The 21926-nt window shown below is 47.9% G+C and overlaps 1 protein-coding gene across 1 annotated transcript in view; it reads right to left on the bottom strand.

Annotated features, from left to right (window-relative positions):
• Positions 1 to 245: 245 nt before the first annotated feature.
• Positions 246 to 21926, bottom strand: part of LOC135216779 (exocyst complex component 7-like) — a gene marked incomplete in the record, with an annotated part of 204491 nt that continues 182810 nt past the window's right edge. Inside the window, 1 exon segment of the mRNA XM_064252262.1 lies at positions 246 to 1318. Within this exon segment, the coding sequence (XP_064108332.1) occupies positions 1216 to 1318 (103 nt within the window).

Here is a 21926-nt window from a genome sequence, read left to right as displayed (position 1 = left end):
ACCCAAATGAAAACCTAACTTAAAACCAGTAGCATCAGCATATACTGCAGTGAGAATTAGGATAGCTATAAATGAAAACAGAGCTACTGATTAATGTAACATATATTATTATTTATTTGTATTAGATATACTATCACCAAAATGTTGAAAAAACTGGATCTGAGAAATATAAATTATTTAAAAATAACAGATTCCAAAAACAGTACTACTATGTATTTTTCAAGGTAAAAAGAATATTCTGCAACTAATTTCCCATTGTTATTAATATTATTAGACAGACTAAACAGACCACAAAATAAAAATATGCAAATAGGACTGACACAACAGGTTCTTAGATACAAAAATTAAAGCTTACTCAACTGCAACTTGTAAATACTTCATAATCTTAACTGCACAAAAAGATTCTAACAGTTTCTTCCAAAACTTGACGTTTGCTATGGGCTGAAATTTGGACAACTACATAAACACTATATAACTATTAGTGTTATGCTGCATTTAGAAATTGGGTCATGTAAGTTATCACTGAATACTCACTAATCAAATGAATATAATCAATGTGAAAATGAGATATTATTACTTTGATGTGACATTTTCTTAAAAACTAAGAATACATACAACAGCCTAATGGTGGCCTTATATTATGGTCTAATTACTTGTTAACACATTCATTATTCCATGCCACTGATAATAGCATAAGCTGATCTTAATACTGAGGGGTGAGAGATTATATTTCTGGTGATATTAGTTCACTCTCGACATGGTTTGGAAGTTACATATAGCCGTTAGTCCCATTGCTGAATAACCACTGGTTCAATGCAACATAAAATCACTGCACAAACAAACAAACCTATTGATCAGGATTCAACATTTTTCAACAGTTTTATATGTGATTTATGATTTATAAATATAATTTTTTAAAGGTTGTACTTTTCATGATTATTATTTTTCCAGTCTGTTAAAATAAAATTGCCATACTGGTGAGTTTTTAGCACTCTAACTGCTGATTATACTTCAGATAGTTCTGATGTGTACACTGAAACATTGTTATTTAAAGAGAACAAATTTTTTGTAGATGTACCAACAAAACCTACAACTTGGGCTTCACTCCCAATTAACACTATAGAATTATGAACATAAGTTAAAGTTTTACAAGCTTTATAAACAGTGGTCTAGTTATTCTATCTATTAATACTACTCTACCTATATAAATTCCTTTTACGCAGCAACATCAAAGAACTTGTCTACCATTGTAGACACATCTGCTGGAGAGTACTTAATATATTTCTCTGTGTTTTTGGTGAAGGCAACATTCAAATATCTGTTGAAAAAAAGGAAAATATTAATTATGGATTTCTGATACAGTAAATTTAAAAGATTATGAAGAGGAACTACTGTGTACCCTAAGAACATAATATCACAATTTTGAATTAAAATGTATTTTTCCTAACTATACCAACCTGAGGTCCTTTACATAAGAAATTACTATTCAGCGCCAGCTGGATCGGTCGTAAGATTTCTAACAAGGTAGTTTGGTAGTAACTGCTTGTCCAATGGTCGGGAGTCCCACCCGACTGGAGGTAGACATATCACTTTGCTTTGGGCCCAGGAACAGAGTGAGGGGTGGCATGAGGTGGGACTATATGTAAAGAACCTCAGGTTTGTACAGTTAGGAAAAATACAATTTAATTCAAAATTGTGATTTGTTCCAATATGTAATACAAACCCTCGGTCCTTTACATGAGGAAGACTCACTTATTGGTGGGTGGAATCTGAGTCTTGTGAACAGACTGGTGTTCGCCCAACCTGGGTTCCCTCCCTGGTCATAAGAGCAAAGGGGGGGGGGGAACCTAGCCTCTGTCCAACTGATCGGAGTGTGCACTGCAAGATCAGTGGTCAGACCTCTGGACCAATTCATAAGAGGGAGGCAAGTGTGCCTCTTATGAATAGCAAGCAAGAACTAGGTCCTACGTAAGAGCCAAAAATAAAGTCTTGGGTTTGTCTCTCACTGGTGTCCGCTTCCCCCCTTGTAAGGGAAGGGACGGATAAATGCTTCTAGCCCTAATGAAAGGGATAGAATGGAGCTCGGTCATGTAGCTTACCTGCAACGTCATCCTGTCCAGCGTGGTGACGACCGCTACCCTCTGCCCGCAGGGAAAGGGAAGAAAAAGAGGAGGAAGAGAAGCCAGTCACACTCATTCACTTTCCATTCATGCACTCACAAGGATGAGATGCTAACTTGTCCGGTAAAGGAGCTGGGTAAGCTACACAACTTGTTGAGCAGCCACCATGGGTCCCAAGAAAAAAAGTGTCCAAGGACCTGTGGGCAATATCCCAAAGGTAGAAGGAGGTGAAGGTGGTCTGGTTGGCCCAAACCTCTGCCTTCAGTACCTGTGCCACGGACAAGTTCTTGCGGAATGCAAGGGTTGGACCAATGCCTCTGACTTCGTAGGGTCTCGGACGAAGGGTACTGGTGTCGGCACTCCTGTCTGAGTTGTACGCCTTCCAGATTACCTCACGAAGCCAGAAAGAAACAGTGTTCTTGGACACTTCTTTCTTAGTAACCCCGGTGCTAACGAAGAGGCGTCGACACTCAGGCCTGAGGTGTCGAGTTTTCTTCAGATAGCGCCGTAGCACCCTCACAGGACAAAGCAGCATCTCATCCACATCATTGTTGGTGAAGTCTTCCAGGGAGGGGATTGTGAAGGACCCAAACCTGGCATTGGGGACCGAAGGGTTCTGAGTCTTTGCTACAAAGTCCGGGATGAAATCGAGCGTAACTGATCCCCATCTCCTCGAGTGCTTATCATCAAAGGAAAGACCGTGGAGTTCTCCTACTCTCTTCGCCGATACCAGGGCCAGCAGAAAGACGGTCTTGAGGGTCAGATCCCTGTCTGACGACTCTCGGAGCAGCTCGTAGGGTCTGCGAGTCAAACCCCTAAGTACGAGAGTCACATCCCACCGCGGGAGGCCTGAGTTCCCTGGGTGGGCAAGACCTCTCGAAGCTCCTCATTAGGAGTGATATTTCCATGGAAGTGGAAATGTCGACTCCTCGCAGTTTAAGGACTAGGGCCAGGGCGGCTCTGTAGTTTTTAACTGCGGAGACGGAGAGGAGCTTCTCTCGGCGAAGAAAGACGAGGAAATCCGCTACCTGCTGAAGAGTGGCTCTGAGAGGAGAGAGACCCTGTCCACGACACCAACCACAGAAGACAGACCACTTTCCCTGGTATACTGCTGCAGAGGACTGTCTGAGGTAACCAGCCATCTCTGTTGCTGCTCAGTGAGAAAAGCCTCTCACTCACAAGAGATGGTGGATAACTGCCAGCCGTGAAGACACAGGGACTGAACTGCTTGGTGGTACCGTTCCACGTGCGGTTGGCACAGTAGGTTGTGCCAAGGGGGAATCTCTCGCTGTGCCTCGGAGAGAAGAGCCAGCAGGTCCGGATACCAAATGGCCTGAAGCCATTTGGGTACCACCAGAATCATCTGAAGATTGGTGGTGATCAACACTGCTGATCACCTTGCGAATCAGGCAGAACGGGGGAAAGGCGTACACTACGAGGTTGTCCCACGGGTGCTGGAACGCGTCCTCTGCAGCTGCCCATGGATCCAGCACAACTGAGAAGAAAACCTGGAGTTTTCTGTTGTGCCGGGCAGCGAACAGATCCACAACTGGATGCCCCCTACAGGTCAAAGAGTCTTTCCGCCTTGTCTGGGTGTAGAGGCCATTCGGTCCCAATCATTTGATTCTGGCGGCTGAGCTTGTCTGCCACTACGTTCCTCTTGCCTGGAATGTATCTGGCTGACAGCTATACCGAGTGAGCTATGGCCCACTTGTGCACCTGCATTGTCAACTGTGCAATGGGAGGGGCACTAGGACACCATGTTTGTTGACGTATGCCACTACCGTGGTGTTGTCGCTCATCAACACCACTGAGTATCCCATTAGTCGTTCCCGGAACTCTTGGAGTGTGAGGAACGCACCCTTGAGTTCTAGGAAGTTGATGTGAAGGTGCCGGTTGTGATCATTCCAAACTCCTGCAACCAGCAACTCTTCCAGGTGTGCGCCCCAACCCCTAGTCGATGCATCTGAGAACAGCAGCATCTCTGGAGGGGGAGTGCGCAGGGGCACTCCTTTTAAGAGGTTCCTGTTGTCTAGCCACCAGGTCAGGTCCTCCCTTACTTCCTCCATGAGAGGAACCAGGAAGGACTGTGGAGCCTGTGACCAGCACTCCTTTGGTCTCCACTGAAGAGACCGCAGGTGAAGACACCCGTGAGCGACTAACTTCTCCAGTGACGACAGGTACCGATCACGACTTGCCACTGCTGAGCTGACTGTTCCCATTGAGACAGGGACCGTCTGGCTGCCTCCTTGAACCTGCTGATCCGTGAGTCTGCGGGGATGACTCGTGCTGCTACCGTGTCAATCAGCATGCCCAGGTACTTTATCCTCTGCTTGGGCTCAAGATCTGACTTCTCGACATTCACCACGATCCCCAGATCATGGCATAAGTCGAGGAGTCAATCTCTGTCCTGCAGCAACTGCAAGCGGGAGCTCGCCAGGACCAGCCAATCGTCGAGATACCTCATCAGACGTATCCCGACCGAATGGGCCCAAGCCAACACCAGAGTAAACACTCGCGTGAACACCTGTGGGGCGGTTGAGAGACCGAAACAAAGTGCCCTGAACTGGTACACCGTCCCGTCGAGGATAAAGCAGAGGCACTTCCTGGAGGGCTGATGGATGGGTATTTGGAAATACGCATCCCTCAGGTCCACCGAAAGCATGAAGTCGTTCTCCCTGATGGAATCGAGCACTGAGCGTGCTGTTTCCAAGTCTGGCGAACGAATCGGTTCAAGGGAGAGAGAACTATCACCGGTCTCCAGCCCCCCGAAGACTTCTCCACTAGGAAGAGTCAGCTGTAGAAACCTGGCGACTGATCTCATACGATCTCCACAGCTTGTTTGCTCAGCATGGTCTTGACTTCTTCTTGAAGTGCTACGTCCCTGGCAGAACCAGGAACATACCTCTGAAGATGGACCGGGTGCGAAGTGAGGGGTGGCCGTGACTCGAAGGGTAGTAGGTATCCCTCCCGAAGAACATCCACTACCCAGGTCTCAGCTCCGTAGTGCTGCCAAGTTGCCCAATGGCTCGCCAGGCATCCCCCCACTTCCGGCAGCAGGTGAGGAGGAACGCTGTCCCTAGCGTTTCCCTCTCTTCGGCTTCTGCTTGGCAGGTCTCCCACGGGAGTAGGAGGCTTGGGAGGAGGGCTGACGCTCACTCCTCAAAGCAGAAGACGAAGGCTGGGTCTTTCCTTGCGACCTCGACAGTGCTAGTGTCTTGGAAGCGGAGGAAGAGCTAGCCAAGCTCCGAGGCTTGGCCGCAGTTGCTCGAGGCTACCCAGAAGCCTTCGAGACTGCCTGGTGTACTAGGCGGTCACTGTCATCAGTGCGACGCTTTTCCACCGCAGCGTCCACCATCTCTCTGGGGAAGAGAGAGGACGAACCCAGCAACGGTCTGTTCCGTAGACCCAGAGTCATCTCTCGACCGGCTGCTCTGGTCACCAAAGCCAGGACAGAGTCCCATCGTCTCAGGACCTGGTTGGCCCACAGGTTGGCCGTCTGGTGGGCGAAGTAGATGGCCCTACCTCCAGACTGGCAAAGTCTCCTGAACGCCGAGTCTTCCTCGGGAACGATAGCTCCTGAGGAGGCTGCGACTCTGGACACCGTGAGGGACTATAGGTCCAGCCAGGAGACTGCCTGGAAGGCTGCCATGGCAGTCGCTTCCAGAGCCGATGCCTCTTGCTGTGAAAACCAGAGGTTCTCAGCCAGCAGGTGACGGAGAGGCACCACTGGAGTTACCCTAGCTATCTCCGGGTCTGAGGCACCACTGAAGTTACCCTAGCTATCTCCGGGTCAACCTGCTTGGTCGGCAACGGGTCCACTGATGGCACATAGAAACACCGCTGGCGAGGCAGAGGAGGGGGAAGAAACTTGTTCGACCTGCTAGACCTAAGCGAACCCTCCTGTCTGGAGACGAGAGCGTCGACCTGGCCCAGCACACCATCGGCCAAGGTGGACAGGGGTAAACCCACTGTCGCTCAGGTTCCATTTTGGGTCCCAAGAACGACTCCAACCTCGATGGAGGTTCAGAGGGAGCAACCACCGATCTTTCCCGAGGTTGTTGTGCTGACAAATCAGCCCAATGACCTCTGCGAAGGACCTCTGTATCTCGGGGGTGATCGCGTCCTGAGGCAATGGACCATCAGATCCATCCAGGCTGATCACCTCTCGAGACACTCTTCCTTCAGGAGGAAGAACCTCGTCAGACCCCTCGTGGTCTCCTCCAACCACTTGGGCGTACGATCTGCTAGGTCCAAGGACCGAGCCAGGGTCGTGGGCTCTCATGGCGGAACCGCTCCTCATGGTCACCCCTGCTCGCCTCGCTCCTCTCGGTGTAGCCCAAGGAGGTTGAAGGGACAGGTGATGTAGACCTGATGCTCCTACCCTGCCTACCAGCGGAGCTGGTGGGCTGGGAGGACTGAGGCGATCGCCAACGAGCTGCAGGTCTGGACCACCGGTCTCCGGGAGAAGAAGCGCTGGACCGAGAACGGTAGCATTGGTCTCGTGCGTCATGAGAGCTGCTACCAGTCGTGCGAGCCATCCGGTCCAAGTGGGAGCAACGGTCGGGTGACTGGTAGTGTCCACTGACACAGTGAGAGCAAGCCACGTCCTCTCGACGCGCCACGGTACCTGGTCCAGCCGAGGCTGGACCTGGTGACTGGGGGGACCTCTTCCTAGCCTCGACACGTGGACAGTCTGGTGGGACCGTCACGTCAACCCTGGGAACCGGGGGATCGCCACGAGAGCAATTGCCGGCCTGGCGAGAGTCACCTAAGCAACTCTTGCCAGTCTTCCGCTCCATGCCTGGGTCCTGACAGTGAGCAGGCTAAACGGTCTGGACCCTGCACGGTCACTGGTAGGTGACCGTACACTCGGTGACGCTTGCGAGCGAGCGGCCAAGACGGTTCCTGGGCCGGAGGTGGAACCTCTGGAGCCAGGAGCAGAGGTACCAGCAGTAGCTGGCACCCCTACGGTCCCCATCTTCTTCTTCCCTGGGGAAGGAGAGACGGGGTCCGTTCCCGAAGGAACGGGAGGACCAGAGGAAGACCCACCTGTCCCACCGGAGTGGGGCAGACCCTTAGAAGTCTCTGTGCGAGACTTCTTGGGGGGGGCGAGCCCACCTTCTTCTTCCTCGGCTGTGGGGCCTTGGAAGTCAAAGGGGAAGCGGCGGCAGAAGACGACGATGAAGAAGATGACGACACCTTCTTCTTCTTTCTGGACTTCTTCGTCAGCTTCCTCAGGACAACTGACAGGTCCTCCATCCAGGACAGAGCTGGGGCAGTTGCGGTAGCAACACGGCCCAACTGCACCTGTTCGGAGGAACCTGCGGAAGGAGCAGCACAACCACGGGCAGGAATGGAGACAGCAGGAACAGGCACAGGAACCGGTGGGTGGTCAAGCGGGGAGCTCTTCGGGCACTCAAAGTCAGGGGACGGGGCGAGGACAGCAAAACCAGGCAGCGGAGGAACCATCTCCTTCCGCTGCACAAACGTCAGCGGGGCTTGTACAGCGGCTGAGGGGGTCACCGAAGTCACATGTTATGTGTACACCAGGTGCGGCGGTGTGGCATACCATGGTGTTGAAATGGTGGTGGTGGTCATCGTCACCGCCCCATGGGTCACTGGGGCCACAGCCAGATGTTGCAACAGCCCCTGGATACTGGTAGTGCCTGGAAGACTCAATGAGCACCAAACCTGCTGGAGGTCTCCACCCGTGGCGGCAGACACACCTGGGGAAGCAACAGTCAGGTTAATGGGGAGGGGGGGGGGAGATCCCACCCTGAACGGACCGAAGACCCCGAGTACAGTTCTAGGTCGGTGTCGCGCTCCTTCCTCTGTGCTTGACAGATCGAACAAAGAGGTGGAACGGGACACATCCCCCGAAGGGGAGAGAGCCATACGCAGGAGCTGGCTAGGAGGAAGGAAAGAACACTACATGTCAGTCACCAGAGGTGTCGAGGGAGAGCTTTCCGACGACACCTTGGTGACTTTACATGGCTTCCTCCCCTTCTCATAGAGCTCCCACTGCTTCTCCTACCAGGAAACACAAAAATCACCTGGCACGGCCCGAGAACATTCACGCCCTCGGCACCGTGTACACAATACATGTACACTATCCTTGCACTGCCTCGTGCTTTGATTCACAGTACACAACAAGATATACAGTACTAGAACCCCAGACCTTGATGCTAATCCATTCCAGAAGAAGCTTTGAGATGCAATTCAAACAAGATCCGAATCAAATTTTTCCATAAGAAATAACTGAAAAATAGATTACTAATCCATTCTTGACCAGCAGTTATCACCTAAACCTTGCCTTTTTATACCACAGGCAGTCCCCGGGTTACGACGGGGGTTCCGTTCTTGAGACGCATTGTAAGCCGAAAATTGTTGTAAGCTGGAATGAAAAATCCTATGAAAACCTTACTTTTAATGCTTTGGGTGCATTGGAAACTATGTAAACTACATTCTTATTACATTTTTCATAAAAAAAACCTTCAAATATTGATTATTTTGCATTTTTGGTGTCATATTTCTTGTGCCAGATCAGCATTGTAGGCATCGTAACCCTGGAAATAATTTCTGATGAATATAATTGAAAAGCTTAACCTCGGAACGTCGTAAGCTGAACCCGTCGTAACCCGGGGACTGTCTGTATACAGAGAGTAATCAAGTCATCTCTTAAAGGCAATAAGGAAGTAACTGATGCACATGGGATGCCAAAGGCATTGTGGGAGCTCTCACATACCCCATGATCAAGCACAGATGCCAATATTCCTGTGTTACACAAGTTTTTAAAATTAACTTTACCAGATTTCCAGCTGGCACTAGAAGATTATATTATCCTAATGTGAGGCCTCAGGTTTGTTATGAAAAATACAAATTGATTAAAAAATTTCTCATTTAAATAAGTTCAGAGTTAAATAACATATTGTATTAGACACCTTTTTTTAATATTTGAGTGTATGTAAAAAAAAAAACTGTGGCCATATTACCGATGGTTGACTGAGTGCCATTGGCTAGGCTAGGTAGTAAGTACTGTACTGGGTAGGCACAAAATGTGTTGCTAATAATAAAACATTGAAAAAAATAAGCCTAATTATTACAGTAAATTAATTAAACATTAAAAATAAGATGCTAAATAAGTCACACGAATACCTCTCACATTTTTCAATTATCTTCTTGAATTAAATTGTGGTTGTTCATACGCGAACAAACCTTCGGTCTTAACAATAGGATAATTTCTAGCGCCTAGCTGGATCCGGTTAAAAAACAGATGAAAGCAAGGAATCTTGTGATATCTGGCAACGCATGCGTAGATCGGGTGAAGAATGGTCGAAGACCATCCACCTAAGATCATGCATCAGTCTTTTCTTTGACCGCCTGGGCGAGAGTCGTGTTTACCTCTCTTGGCCTTTACCCAATTCATTGCCTGTTTCACTTGCGTTTTGTGTGTGTGTTTGGTTGATATTATGGCTTCTGCTCCTTCTCGGCCTCATCAACATGTGTGCCCCGGAATTCCAGGTTTTCCGTGTTCTCGTTTTTGGCTTCAGCATCGACTGACCACCCACATCTCGTGCAGTAGGTGCCGTTCTAATTTTTGTACTAACGATCCTTGCACAGAATGCCAGGCATGGCCTAAGGAGGAGTAGAAGTCGTTTTTTAGCAAGAGAGAACATCGGAGGGTTTCGACTCTTCCTTCAGGGGAAGGTTTTCTTCCACTGATTTGTTGCTGGAAGTATCGGGAGGCCACCAGGCTGATGTTTGTAATAATGTCGCCCCTTCTTCAGGAATTAATTTGATTCCCGGGAAGGGGGAGGCTTTTATTTTTTTATCATTCTCTTTTCTTCCAGAGTCAGAGACGTCCAAGATGACGGGGATTGGAAGACGCTCGGGCCAGGCCATTCCCCCCCTCCTTCCGGCCTCGTCTTCGTGGGTAGCTGAGGTCAGCCATCTTGTATTGTTCCGCCAGTAACTGTTGCCACTTCTTCGAGTCGGAGGGAGCTGTGGCATTTGCCCCATTGATGATGTCACTAGATCCATCGTTGTGTATTCCTCCACCAGTGGCGTCTCTTTCCCTTCACACCGAGGGGATGCAGTGACGTTATCACCACTTGTGACGTCACTCCCATTGATGACGTCACTCTCAGTCATCTTCTGAGCACTGCCTCTCTCAGTCATGATGTCATCTCTGCTGCCCAGTTCGCTACTTCTCCCTTCCATGTCGTCGGAGCCTTCTCTTGCAGATCAGTCTGAGGTTATATGCCAGGCAGTGCTTAAGAGGTTGGACTCTGTTTTGGATGTTAAGTTGGCTGCCTTGTCGGTTGGGAGGATGGAAGAAATGCGTTGCTTCGTCCCCGCCTCCTGCGAAGAGATCGCTTAAGGAACCAGTGGTGTCTTCTCCCTCTTCCCCCTCTATGCCATGTCGGCGTATCAAGTGTTGAAAGTGTTGGCATTTCGGGGAGTGTTGGTGTATCTTCCCTTGTGTAATCTGCAGTGGCTGCAGATCGTGGGCGTGTTGCAACTTCCCTCGTCTGTGCACGCTTTGAGTGTGTTGCAACCTCCCCGTCTATGCACATCGCGAGCATGTTGCAACCTCCCGTCCGTGCACGTGATGCAAGTGCTCCTTCTCCAAGGCCTATTCGTCACCGTAAGGATCTCAAGGCGCCTGTCAATAAGTTGAAGGTGGTGAGCGTGAAGTTGCTGCAGCAGGAGTTTTTTGCCTACCCCTCTCACTGATGCTTGTAAGAGTTCGATTCTTGAGGATTCTCCTTCGATCTCGAGTGTTCAGGATTCTTCTCCTACTCACGTTCATAAGTCGGCCACGCCCGTGACCATTCACGGACTTGTTAATGAATCATCTGTTGGAGGAGAACGTACTGATGTTCCTAGTGTTATAGTGGGTTCGTCTCGGGAGCCGACGCATGGAATCAGCCCAGACAGGTTAGTTGGTGTTTCGGGCTGTTTGGCTGCTGATCCTGCTGTTAATTTTAATGAAGAAGGTGCCTTAGATGAGCCTACACATCCTTCTCATCATCGGTCTCTTTTGCCGGAGCAGGAGGAGGGAGCCACGCAAGAGTTTTTGTCTTCCTTTTCGGAAGTTGTTGATCTCATTCGTGGGTTCAACAATTTGGAAAGTAGGTCTCAGGCTTGGTCGTCTTCCCTACTTCTTGCTTAGAAGCCTTGGTGGGAGCTATGCAGGATCCCAAATCATCTCTCCAGCTTCCCTTATCGGGGCACCTCCACTAAATCTTGTATAGGGTTAACGCCTCTGTTTCGGACAGGGGCGGTTCGCTTCACTCTAAGGGCTCCACCAAGCTACTACTCCCGCCTCTCACGGGGCTAGGAAGTACTATGCTACTAACTCTACTTTTTTTTATGTCACGCCATCTTAACCCAGACGTCATCGCCTAAAGCAGGAATCGACTTTGGAGCAGGTGAGGTCGGTGGCTCTGTCCTTGTCTCCGCAGGATGCCTCAGCATTGGAATCTAGGACAGACTCCATGTTGCTCATGGTTTCTTGGCTGGACTCCTGGTCTGTGGTCGTTGCCAAGATAGCTTCCGACAGGTCTCCAGAAGGGTTGGTGACTGGATCCTCTCTTGCCAATCTGTTGCAGTCCGGAGGCAAGGCGTTTTCGTATATGGCTCACCTCAATGTTAATTTATGGGCTAACCTTCTCCTGATTAGAATGCGATAGGCCAGCGTCAGGCTGACACCAAAGACCAACTAACAGACCGTGTCTAAGTCGGAGTCTCGTCCTCGGAGACATCCGGCTCCTCCTCCTCCCCCTGTCCAGCAGTAGTCAAGAAGATCGTTGCCTGGTAGGCCGTTGAAGGCCTTCCCGTTCGACTCAGCCTTGGTCAGAGGATCAACATCCCTTTTGCTCTCATTCCTTTACGGCAAGAAGGGGCCCAAGGGGCAGGGGTAAAGGGGGCCGTCGGTAGGTTAGGTGCCTCTCTCTCTCCTGTGCCATGGAGGGGGGTGCCCAGCGGGCCATTGGGCCAAGTGGCAGAGTTATGGGGCAGAGAAGTGAGTGGTAGATTCCCTTCGGATGGGGTACCTACTGCCATTCGATTTCTCTCCTTCTTTGTCGGACAAACCGCAGCTCAAGAAGGCATATCCTCCAAATTCTCTGAAGTTCTTGGCTCTTCGGGAGGAGGTGCAGAAGATGCTGGACAAGGTTGCTATAAAGGAAGTGGTGCGTCCGTCCCCGGGGTTTTACAGTCACATCTTTTTGGTGCTCAAGGCGTCGGGAAGATAAAGACCTGTGATCGACTTATCCACCTTGAATCACTTCATCAAAAGGCATGGTTCAAGATGGAGATCCCGTGTTCGGTGTTGGCAACCGTGAGGGAAGGCGATTTCATGCTGTTGATAGACTAAAGGGACGCAAACTTCCAAATCCCTGTTCATCCGACGTCCAGGAAGTTCCTTCACTTGTCTCTTGGGGGACGAAGTCTTCAAGTTCAAAGTCCTATGCTTCTGGCTGACAACAGCCTCTCAAGTGTTCACAAGGGTCTTCTCTCGTGTCAAGTTGGGCCCATGCTCAGGGGATCTGTTCACTGAGGTACCTCAACGATTACTTGGTCTTGGCAGTTTCCAGGGAAAAGCTGCAGCAGGATAGGGATCGTCTACTCTGGTTCTGTCTGGAACTGGGCATCGTAGTCAACCAGGAAAAGTCGAACCTCGTACCCAGTCAAAGGATTCTCTACCTGGGCATGGTCATAGATATGACAGTGGCAAAGTTTTCCCGTCGGATCAGAGATTGGAGAAGTTGCAGGTGGTGGCAAGCAACTTCCTGTCAGAACCACATCAGTCAGCTCATCAGTGACAGGTTTTTCTGGGAGTGTTGTCATCCCTGGAGAATTCCTCTGTCTCTGGAAGTGAGAGAAGTCCTTCGTTGGTGGTTGGACGACCAGAATCTTTCAAAGGATGTCCCTCTACGTTCTCTGCCACCGGACTTCCTTCTGTTCTCAGATGCCTCCCTCACAGGTTGGGCGGCCTTATGTAGGCGACTTCATCGCTTCAGCATTTAGAGGACAAGCAGCAACATATCAACGTCTTGGAGTGGAGGGCAGTCTTCCTGGGTCAGAAGGAGTTTTGGGGAGAAGGTAGAATGTCATTCTGTCGTTCTTATGTCAGACAACGCCATGTTGGTAGCCTATGTGAACAAACTGAAGGCCTGGTTTCTCGTCAACTTCGCGTCTTGACCGTTCAGGTTCACCAATGAGCGGTCAGCAGTTAGGCAGAGCTCTCTGCCAGGTATATCCCAGGAAAACTGAATGTGGTTGCAGACAAACTCGGTTGTCGGCATCAGATCCTAGGCACTGAGTGGTCGCTTCATCGAGTGGTAGCAGACAAGCTTTTCCAGGTTTTGGGTAGACCCATGTTGGACTTTTTTCCAACTTGCTTCATCAGGAAGCTGGAGATATTCTGTTCAATGGTCCAAGATCCTTTAACATTGGCAAAGGATGCATTCCAACATCCCTGGGACAACCTGGAGGTGTATGCCTTTCCTCCGTTTGTTTGATCCATCAAGTTCTGAACAGGCTAATGAGTTCACAGGGTCTCAGGAGGACTTTGGTAGCCCCTATGGGGCCTCAGGCGAGTGATTTCCAGATCTGCTGTAGTTATTGTCAGAGGTTCCGAGGGAGGTTTCCCCCTTGGCGACAGCTGTGTCAGCCACATGTGGAAATGTTCCCACCAGTCAGTAGAATCCCTGTCTTTTCACGATTGGAGGCTACCGAGTTTCTCCTCAGAGCGGGAGGCTTTTCTCAGAAGGACAGCAGGGGCATATGTCCAGCAGTCTCAGAAAGTTGACCTCCGCGGTTTACCAAGGCAAATAAGCGATCGACTGTGATTGGTGTCATGACAGGGTTTTTCTACACTCGCAACCTCTATTCAGCGAATAGCAGACTTTTAACCTTCCTCAGAGATGAAAAACGTTTGTCCGTTTCTGCCATTAGAGGCTACAGGGAGGCCCTGAGTTTGGTGTTACGCCTTAAAGGTATCGACATCTCCTCTTCCTGGGAACTTTCCTTGCTAATTAAAGGGTTTGAGCAGTCGAGTTCTCCTAGAGAGCTCAAGCCTCAGACATGGGATGTTTCCTCGGTTCTCAAGAGCTTCAATAAGAGTCCTTATGAGCCCTTGTGTCGCTCATCTGAAAGGAACTTGACACTCAAGGCGGTTTTCCTTCTGGCCTTGGCATCTTCCAAGAGGGTAAGAGAGCTCCACGATCTGAGCTATGAGGTGAAACACACCAGGGGTTGGGGGTCGTTGTCCTTCGAATTTGTCATGGAATTCGTGGCCAAGACCCAAAATTCCCTCTGTACACAATGACAGATTCACTTCGTTTTCCATTCCATCACTGAATGACTTATGGGTGGTGATGCTCAAGAGCGTTTATTGTGCCCTGTCCAGGCCCTGCTTTGCTATCCTGAATAGTCTCGGCACCTCAGACCAGGCTGCCACAGACTTTTTTTGTTAGCACAGGTTGTACAAAAAAGAGGTGTCTAGGAATACATACAGCCTCTTTTTGGATACGGGAAGCCATCAGACAGGCATACTTGTCTCTTGAAGATTTCACCACCACATCTGTGCAGGCTAGAGCGCATGACGTTAGCGATATTGGTCCCTCTTTGGCTTTCAAAAAGAATTTGGCTGTACATAGAGTGCTGAGTGCTGGTACTTGATTACGCCAGTCCACGTTCGCCTCTCTATCTTAAGGATGTTGCCCACAGATCTAAGGACATGTTTTCCCGGGGTACTGTGGTGGCTGCCCAATAATTGTGTACTCATAGTTGCCCCTAACAGGGCACTTCTGTATCTTTCCTAAGATGATTGTGTGGATGAGAGAATGAGTGAGTTGGCTGGTCTCCTTCTTTCTCTAGTACCTTTCCTTCTTCCTTCGGGCAGGTTAAGGAATAGCCACGTCATTCACTGGACTGGTCTGATACAATGAGTAAGGTAGTCATATACTGATAGTGTGGTCACTTAATATGCAAATGTCAAACCCTCTATTCAGTAACATATGCTCCACTCCTAGGCAAGGAGGAGTTGAGAGTAGTACAAACCCTGGTGTGTTGGTTTGCTATAAGACAGTCAAAGTTTTTCTTTGGTTCCCTATACAACGGTTCTCCCATATATCATTGTACATCACTCAGGGTCTTAGGGGTTAGATATAATTTTATCTAGCTTCTCAACAGGCTTCAGTCCCTCTCCAGAGGTCATTTCTTCTGGAAGCTGGACTGGTGGGTAGGCCCCCAGCCAGTCTAGGATGTCTTGTACCTCCCTCCAAGTATAAGTCTATCCTATTGTTAAGACCGAAGGTTTGTTCGTGTATGAACAAATGACAAATTTTCTAAGACAATTTGCATTTTTCATAGCTACAAACCTGAGGTCTTAACATTATACTGCCCGCCTCTAGCCGCCCCTCTGTTTGTTAAGACATCCTGAATTGGGAAAGACTGATGCATGATCGTAGGTGGATGGTCTTCGACCATCCTTCACCCGATCTACGCATGCGTTGCCAGATATCACAAGATTCCTTGCTTTCATCTGTTTTTTAATTGGATCCAGCTAGGCGCTAGATATTATGCTATTGTTAAGACCTCAGGTTTGTAGCTATGAAAAATACAAATTGTCTTAGAAAATTTGTCATTTCTTAACGTTTTCATCTTCTGCTGGTCTTTAATGGCTGTCTTGGGACCCACAATTGAATCAAAATTCATTACAAAAAGCCACAAAAAACTAAGGAAATGTTCCTTTACAAGCATGTTCTTGCTCAAAATCATAGCAGCACACTGATCTGGCTTTAAACAGTGCGTGAGAACAATGCCCACTAGTAGCAACTGACCGAAACACTTGTTTAAAAAATCATATAGTTCATTAGGTCTGATTCTAGTTTATTGTTAAAGCTCTGATGCATAATTTACTATAAATTTTGTGTTAAAATCCAATTGTCGAGTTCTGGTATGTTCGAGGACCGGGGTTCTACTGTATTATTAACTAAAATAAAAAAGATCCTGATCCTCTTACTCTGGGGTATGAGCTTTCAATATTTTCCCACTTAGGTACGTACCCCCAAAGCTTAACTGACAACTGACTTGTACTCCCCCAAAACTGAATACAGGCGGCCTAGGGTTAGGGCGCAATTACTTAACAGTGAATCGGTTTTACGGCTGTCATTAAAAATATTCATTAAAAAATAAGATATTTTAAAGTATTTTTAGGGCACAATTTTCAGTTAATAGCACTGTTATGTCTGACAAGTACATACATTTGTACAGATACTGTTCAGACCATAAAGGTTATGCAAATGATATTAAACATTTTTATTGAGTTATTACATAGGTATCAGGGTAAACTATTTGCCCATGAGTTGTTCTATGCCGCCGCATGCCACTCTTCCGAAAATATAGTTAAAAAAGTGCTGTCAATTCATAAACGTTCATGCATTTGTGTTTAAAATGTGTATGAAAATGTATTATATAGTATACGTTATAAGGCATTTTTATTTCTGTACATAAAAGGGATTTTGACGAAGGAAAAATCTATTTCTGGGTGATTGGCTCGTGTCGCCCTATGAAAGGATCCTTAATATCATTCTTTCTAGGTAAAATTAATCTAAAATTACCAGAGAAAAACAAAATTAAGAAAATGTCAGTAAAACTGACTCGCTCACTCTTAAAAAGAAGTGTCGGTATGGTAATAGGGGCGAGTGTGGAACACTACCACGAGACAATAACCAATTAGAACTTCCAATCAGAATCCCCCCAAGAGAGAGCTGATACCAACGGGCGATGCAGCCGCTACTACTACTACTAGAGGACGCCACGGACAGCAGCGCCCCTAGCGGACATCCTTAATAAAAAACATCTTGTCCTGCAAGGGGGGGAAAACAATAAAAGGGGGGGTTTCATAGGGCGACACGAGCCAATCACCCAGAAATAGATTTTTCCTTCGTCAAAATCCCTTTTCTGGGCTCAGCTCGTGTCGGCCTATGAAAGAGTACCAGAGAAACAGACAAGATGGGAAAAAAAGGAACAATGAAAAACAGTGTAAAATGATGGATATAATGTAAGTAAATCAATTACAGCATACAAACTAAGCACTTAAACTAACTTATACTAAACAGTAAAATAACAGAATGTTAGTAATCTTAAAGTACTTAAATGGTAATTCCAGTAAATTACAGTGATGCATGTAATATAAACTAAAAGGGATTACTTGAAATTATTTACAAAAAAATACACAAACACACTGTGTCCTACCCTAGCATAAAAACTAAGGGTAAGGGGAGGTACACTGAAGTACATTATTAGTAACAATTGTGGTAAATATACAACAACCCATTGTGTCCATACCCTAGCTATAAAAATAAGGGTAGGTACAACTGAAGTACACTATCAGTACAAGTGTGGATGTCCCTAGCAAAAAAATAAGGGACAATCCACTATATGATTCCACGGCTAAGGCTAGGATATCCGAGTAGCATGGCGATAGGGTGAGGCATGTTGGAAGCTGTAGGTAGAAAGGAGACCTGGATCTATACTACGACTACTATACAGTATCAGGGGAAACAATGTTTCCCGCTGCTACTGCTGAAAACTTTAAAGATTCCAAGGACTTTAGATAGTGGCGTTTAAAGACTGTCGGGGATTTCCATCCAGTATACTTTTTAAGATCCTCAAAGTTCATAGTTGAAAATAATTAATTGAGGTGGCTACTCCCCTGATATCATGTGCTTTTGGAAATGACTCAGGATTGGCTTGTTTAATGAAGTAAAGGATTTGTTGCCTAATACCTTTTACTGACAAAGTACCACCTTTTTCTCTCATGAAGAGAGCACCTGAGGATCTTGAAGAAGTACGAGATAGAAAGGCTCTAAGAGTTGATACGAGGCAGAGAGAAGGATCCTGGGGAAGTGGGATAACTTTCCAACAAGGGGCCCAACCTTAGCCAGAGGATCCTCATTTTTGGGCTAAAAAAAACGCTACGATCCGGAGCAAGTAGAACTTCTCCTGATGGGAGGAATTCCACATGACCCGCATCCCTGGATAGAGCCGACAGTTCTGAAATTCTAGCTCCTGAGGCTAAGCTTAATAAGAATAATGTCTTCCTCAGGAGCATTATGAATGTACAAGATGAGTTGTCAGTATCTGAAGCTAGTTTGAGGACATCATTTAAGAACCATGAAACTGTAGTAGGCCTTTGGGAAGGTCTAAGTCTAGCACAGGCTTTAGGGATAGACGTAAAATAAGATTCAGTCAGATCTATCTGAAAACCTACTTGAAAGATTTTCTTCAAAGCCGATTTATGAGTGGTAATAGTGCTAGCTGCTAACCTTTTTTCAAACAAGGATCTGAAAAAGGATATAGCCAGATTAACTGTCATGGTTGTAGTGTTCGATTCTTTCAAGAAAGATGCTAATTTTAACAGCTGAGTCATATTGTCTAATGGTTGACTCTCTCTTATCTGATTCTAGGAAGAGAATATTCTGTGGATCAATATTAGCATCTTTATTAGCCGCAAAACTTCATGAAGTCCATAAAGTTAGGGTCTGGAGAATTCCTGAGGAAGCGAACACAGTCCTCATTTGTACTGATTGTGATAGCTTGGGATTGGGATCCGTTGAGGTCGGAGACCCAATTCCAGAAGAAGAGGATACCAGTTGCTCTTGGGCCAGTCCGGTGCAATCAGAGCTACTATCCTTTGAAAGACCTTAGTTTGCTTAGGACTTTCAAGAGAAGATTCACTGGAGGAAAAACATAAATTCTCCTCCACTGATTCCAGTCCAACGACAGGGCGTCCGTTGCAATAAGCCAGAGGGTCCAGGTTGGGGGCCACATAGCAAGGGAGCTTGTGGTTCGCTTGTGAGGCGAAGAGATCCACTTGGAGACCTGGGACTCTCAGGCTTACCCACTGGAATGACCGTCGTCTAGAGACCATTCTGATTCCAGAGGAACTGACCGGGACAGGGCGTCTGCTATCACATTCTTACTCCTGCCAGGTGAGTGGCAGACAGATGCCATTTGTGTTTGTTTGCTAAGGCAAAGATGGCTATCATGACATGATTGACATGCTTGGACTTGGACCCTCCTCTGTTGATGCAATGAACTACCACTGCACTGTCCAAAACAAAACTAGCCTTAGATGAGACTTCTTCGGGGGAAGCAGTCTCTTCAAGGTAAGAAATACTGCCATTGCTTCCAACACGTTTATGTGGAGCTGGCGAAATTGAACTGACCAAGTCCCCTGAACCTGTTTGAACTGAGAGTATCCCCCCCACCCGGACAGGGAGGCGTCCGCGTGAATAGTTAACACTGGAAGGGGATATTGAGGGGTACTTGCTTGGCTAAGTTTTTTACCTTTGACCAAGGACGGAGTTGATTGCGGAGGATCTGTGGGATCACTGACAACTTGTCTCGATATTTGGAGTTTGCTCTTGATCGCCAAATTCGATTTAAATCTTTCAGCCTTGCCTTCAGGAGGATATCTGTTACCGAAGCAAACTGGAGGGACCCTAGGATTCTTTCCTGGTTTCTCCTTGACGTTTGTTGCATTGAGAAATTGCCTGACAGATTTTGCTATTTCCTTCCGTTTGGCCACTGGAATTGACAGATTGTGGGAAGACAAATCCCATTGGATTCCTAGCCACTGAAAACAAGACTCTGGAGTGAGTCTGGATTTCGTTTTTGTTTATCTGGAACCCCAGATGTTCCAGAAAGCAAACTACCTTTTTGGTGGCTTTGAGACATTCCTCGACTGTTGGTGCCCAGATCAACCAATCGTCGAGGTATGCTGCTACCATGATTCCCTGAGCTCTCAATTGATGTACAACCACTTCTGCTATTTTTGTGAATACCCTGGGGGCTACATTCAGACCGAAGGGCATCACTTTGAATGAGAATGTTTGATTTCCTAGCCTGAATCCTAGGAATGGGCGGAAGTGCCTGGCTATAGGGATATGATAGTATGCGTCTGTAAGATCGATGGAGCATGTGACGGCTCCACGCGGAAGTAAGGTCCTTACTTGCGAGGAGGGTAAGCATCTTGAACTTGTCGCAACGAATGAAAGAGTTTAGCTTTGACAAGTCTAAGATTACCCTTCTTTTGTTGAGCCTTTCTTTGGCACGCTGAATAAGCGACCTTGAAATTTTAGATGCTTGACTCTCGCAATAGCTCCTTTCTGAAGGAGTTCTTCCGCGTAATCGTCAATTCCTCTGATGGTATCTGGTGGAATGATTTGATTGGAGGAGGCTCTTTGATCCAACTCCAACCCAATCCTTTGGACACTATGCTCTGTGCCCAATTGCTGAACCCCCACCTGTGGCGGAAGAGGAACAGCCTCCCTCCTACCTGGGGAGCCTCATTGTTGATGGGCGGGTTGACCACCACGCCCCCCTCTGAACTGCCTGCTCCTTGTTGCCCTTCCTGCGCCACGCTGACGAAAGTAACCTCTCGCCCTACCTCTTGGGTTGTTTTGCTAACCTTGAGCCTCATATGAAGGGTTGAAGGCTGGCGAGATTGCGTAGGAGGTGGACGGCTGAGATTGAGGGGACAACAGGAGGATAGGCTGGTTCTGCTTCGAACTAGCAGGTTGTCCTTGTTGGGTAACTGGGACAGCTTGCACAAATTGCTGCTGTTGCTGGTGTTTCTGATACGGCTGGAACCTCTTACCAGCCTTCTTTTGCTTCTTACCAGCAGTGGGGGCGGATTGTTTCCTCTTCGAGGAAATACCCCACCTAGCTCTAAGGCTCTGGTTGAGCCTAGCAGCTTCGTGGTGCACTTCGTTGACAGCGGACTCTGGGAAGAAGATCCGCTCCCCCACATGCTAGAAGCCCAAGAGTCTATTCGGCTCGTGCCTAATAGTACACTCTTGTAGAACATGCTTCCGGCAATTCCTCCTAGCCTGGAAGAAGTCGAAAGCGTCAGAAAGTACCGTCTGGAACTGAGATTTTGCCAAAATCTTGAACAGCGGTTCCGTAGCGTAAGAAGAGCAGCCATTTTCCGTGATTATAAGGGAATTGAGGGACCTACCAAACCTGGTTCGCGCATCAACTCTGCCTGGATTAGGAATCCGGCAGCCTCGGTAGCTTCTCGCCGAACTGGTCCATGGCGCAGTCCTGGTTTTGAGTCTTACCAAGCGTGAACTGTAGCTGGTAAGTTCTCCCACATTCTCCGAAAGCGGGAAGGGAGCGGAGAAGTAGACTCCGCCTCCCTCAACTGTGGGATGGGCTCATCCTTGAGGACTGCCTGAAGGGACTTCTCTACTAATTTCGTAGCGAACGGAAGAGAAACTTCCTCTTCCGTCGCGAAAATAGTAAAGGGACTCTTGTAGGCCATGGAGTTTAGTGTTCGTACACTCCCAGTCCTCAAGGCAGTGAACCCATTCCCGCTGGGCATGATCTCTACTATACAGGACAGACTCTCTAGAGATCTTGTCTTCCCTAGTCAGAGCCGTTACAGTCAGCCTAGCATAACCGATGAAAGGCTGCGTCAGACCCGGAGGGTAAACTCGAAGTCCTCTATCCTCCGAGTTCCACACTCCGGGATAGAGATCATCCCATCCTTGAAAGGAGCGTAGGCAGCTACTCTCCATGGGTTCTCCATGGAGAAAGCTGGCAGAGAGTCGTATGGCGGGAGTTGGAGAATGCCAGTGCTTGGCACTGGGGAAACTGGAAGAGGAGCCTGAGATAGCCCGGCTACTCGGTCCTCATTCTCCCTAAACCTCTGTTAGAGAGATCTTGAATCGACTGGCCTGATTGAGACAGAGTGCTCGACAATTGTAGCGAACATCTGCT

Source organism: Macrobrachium nipponense, chromosome 6 (genome assembly GCF_015104395.2).
Source record: "Macrobrachium nipponense isolate FS-2020 chromosome 6, ASM1510439v2, whole genome shotgun sequence".
Classification (NCBI taxonomy): Eukaryota; Metazoa; Arthropoda; class Malacostraca; order Decapoda; family Palaemonidae; genus Macrobrachium; species Macrobrachium nipponense.
This window is presented reverse-complemented; position numbering and strand designations above follow the sequence as displayed.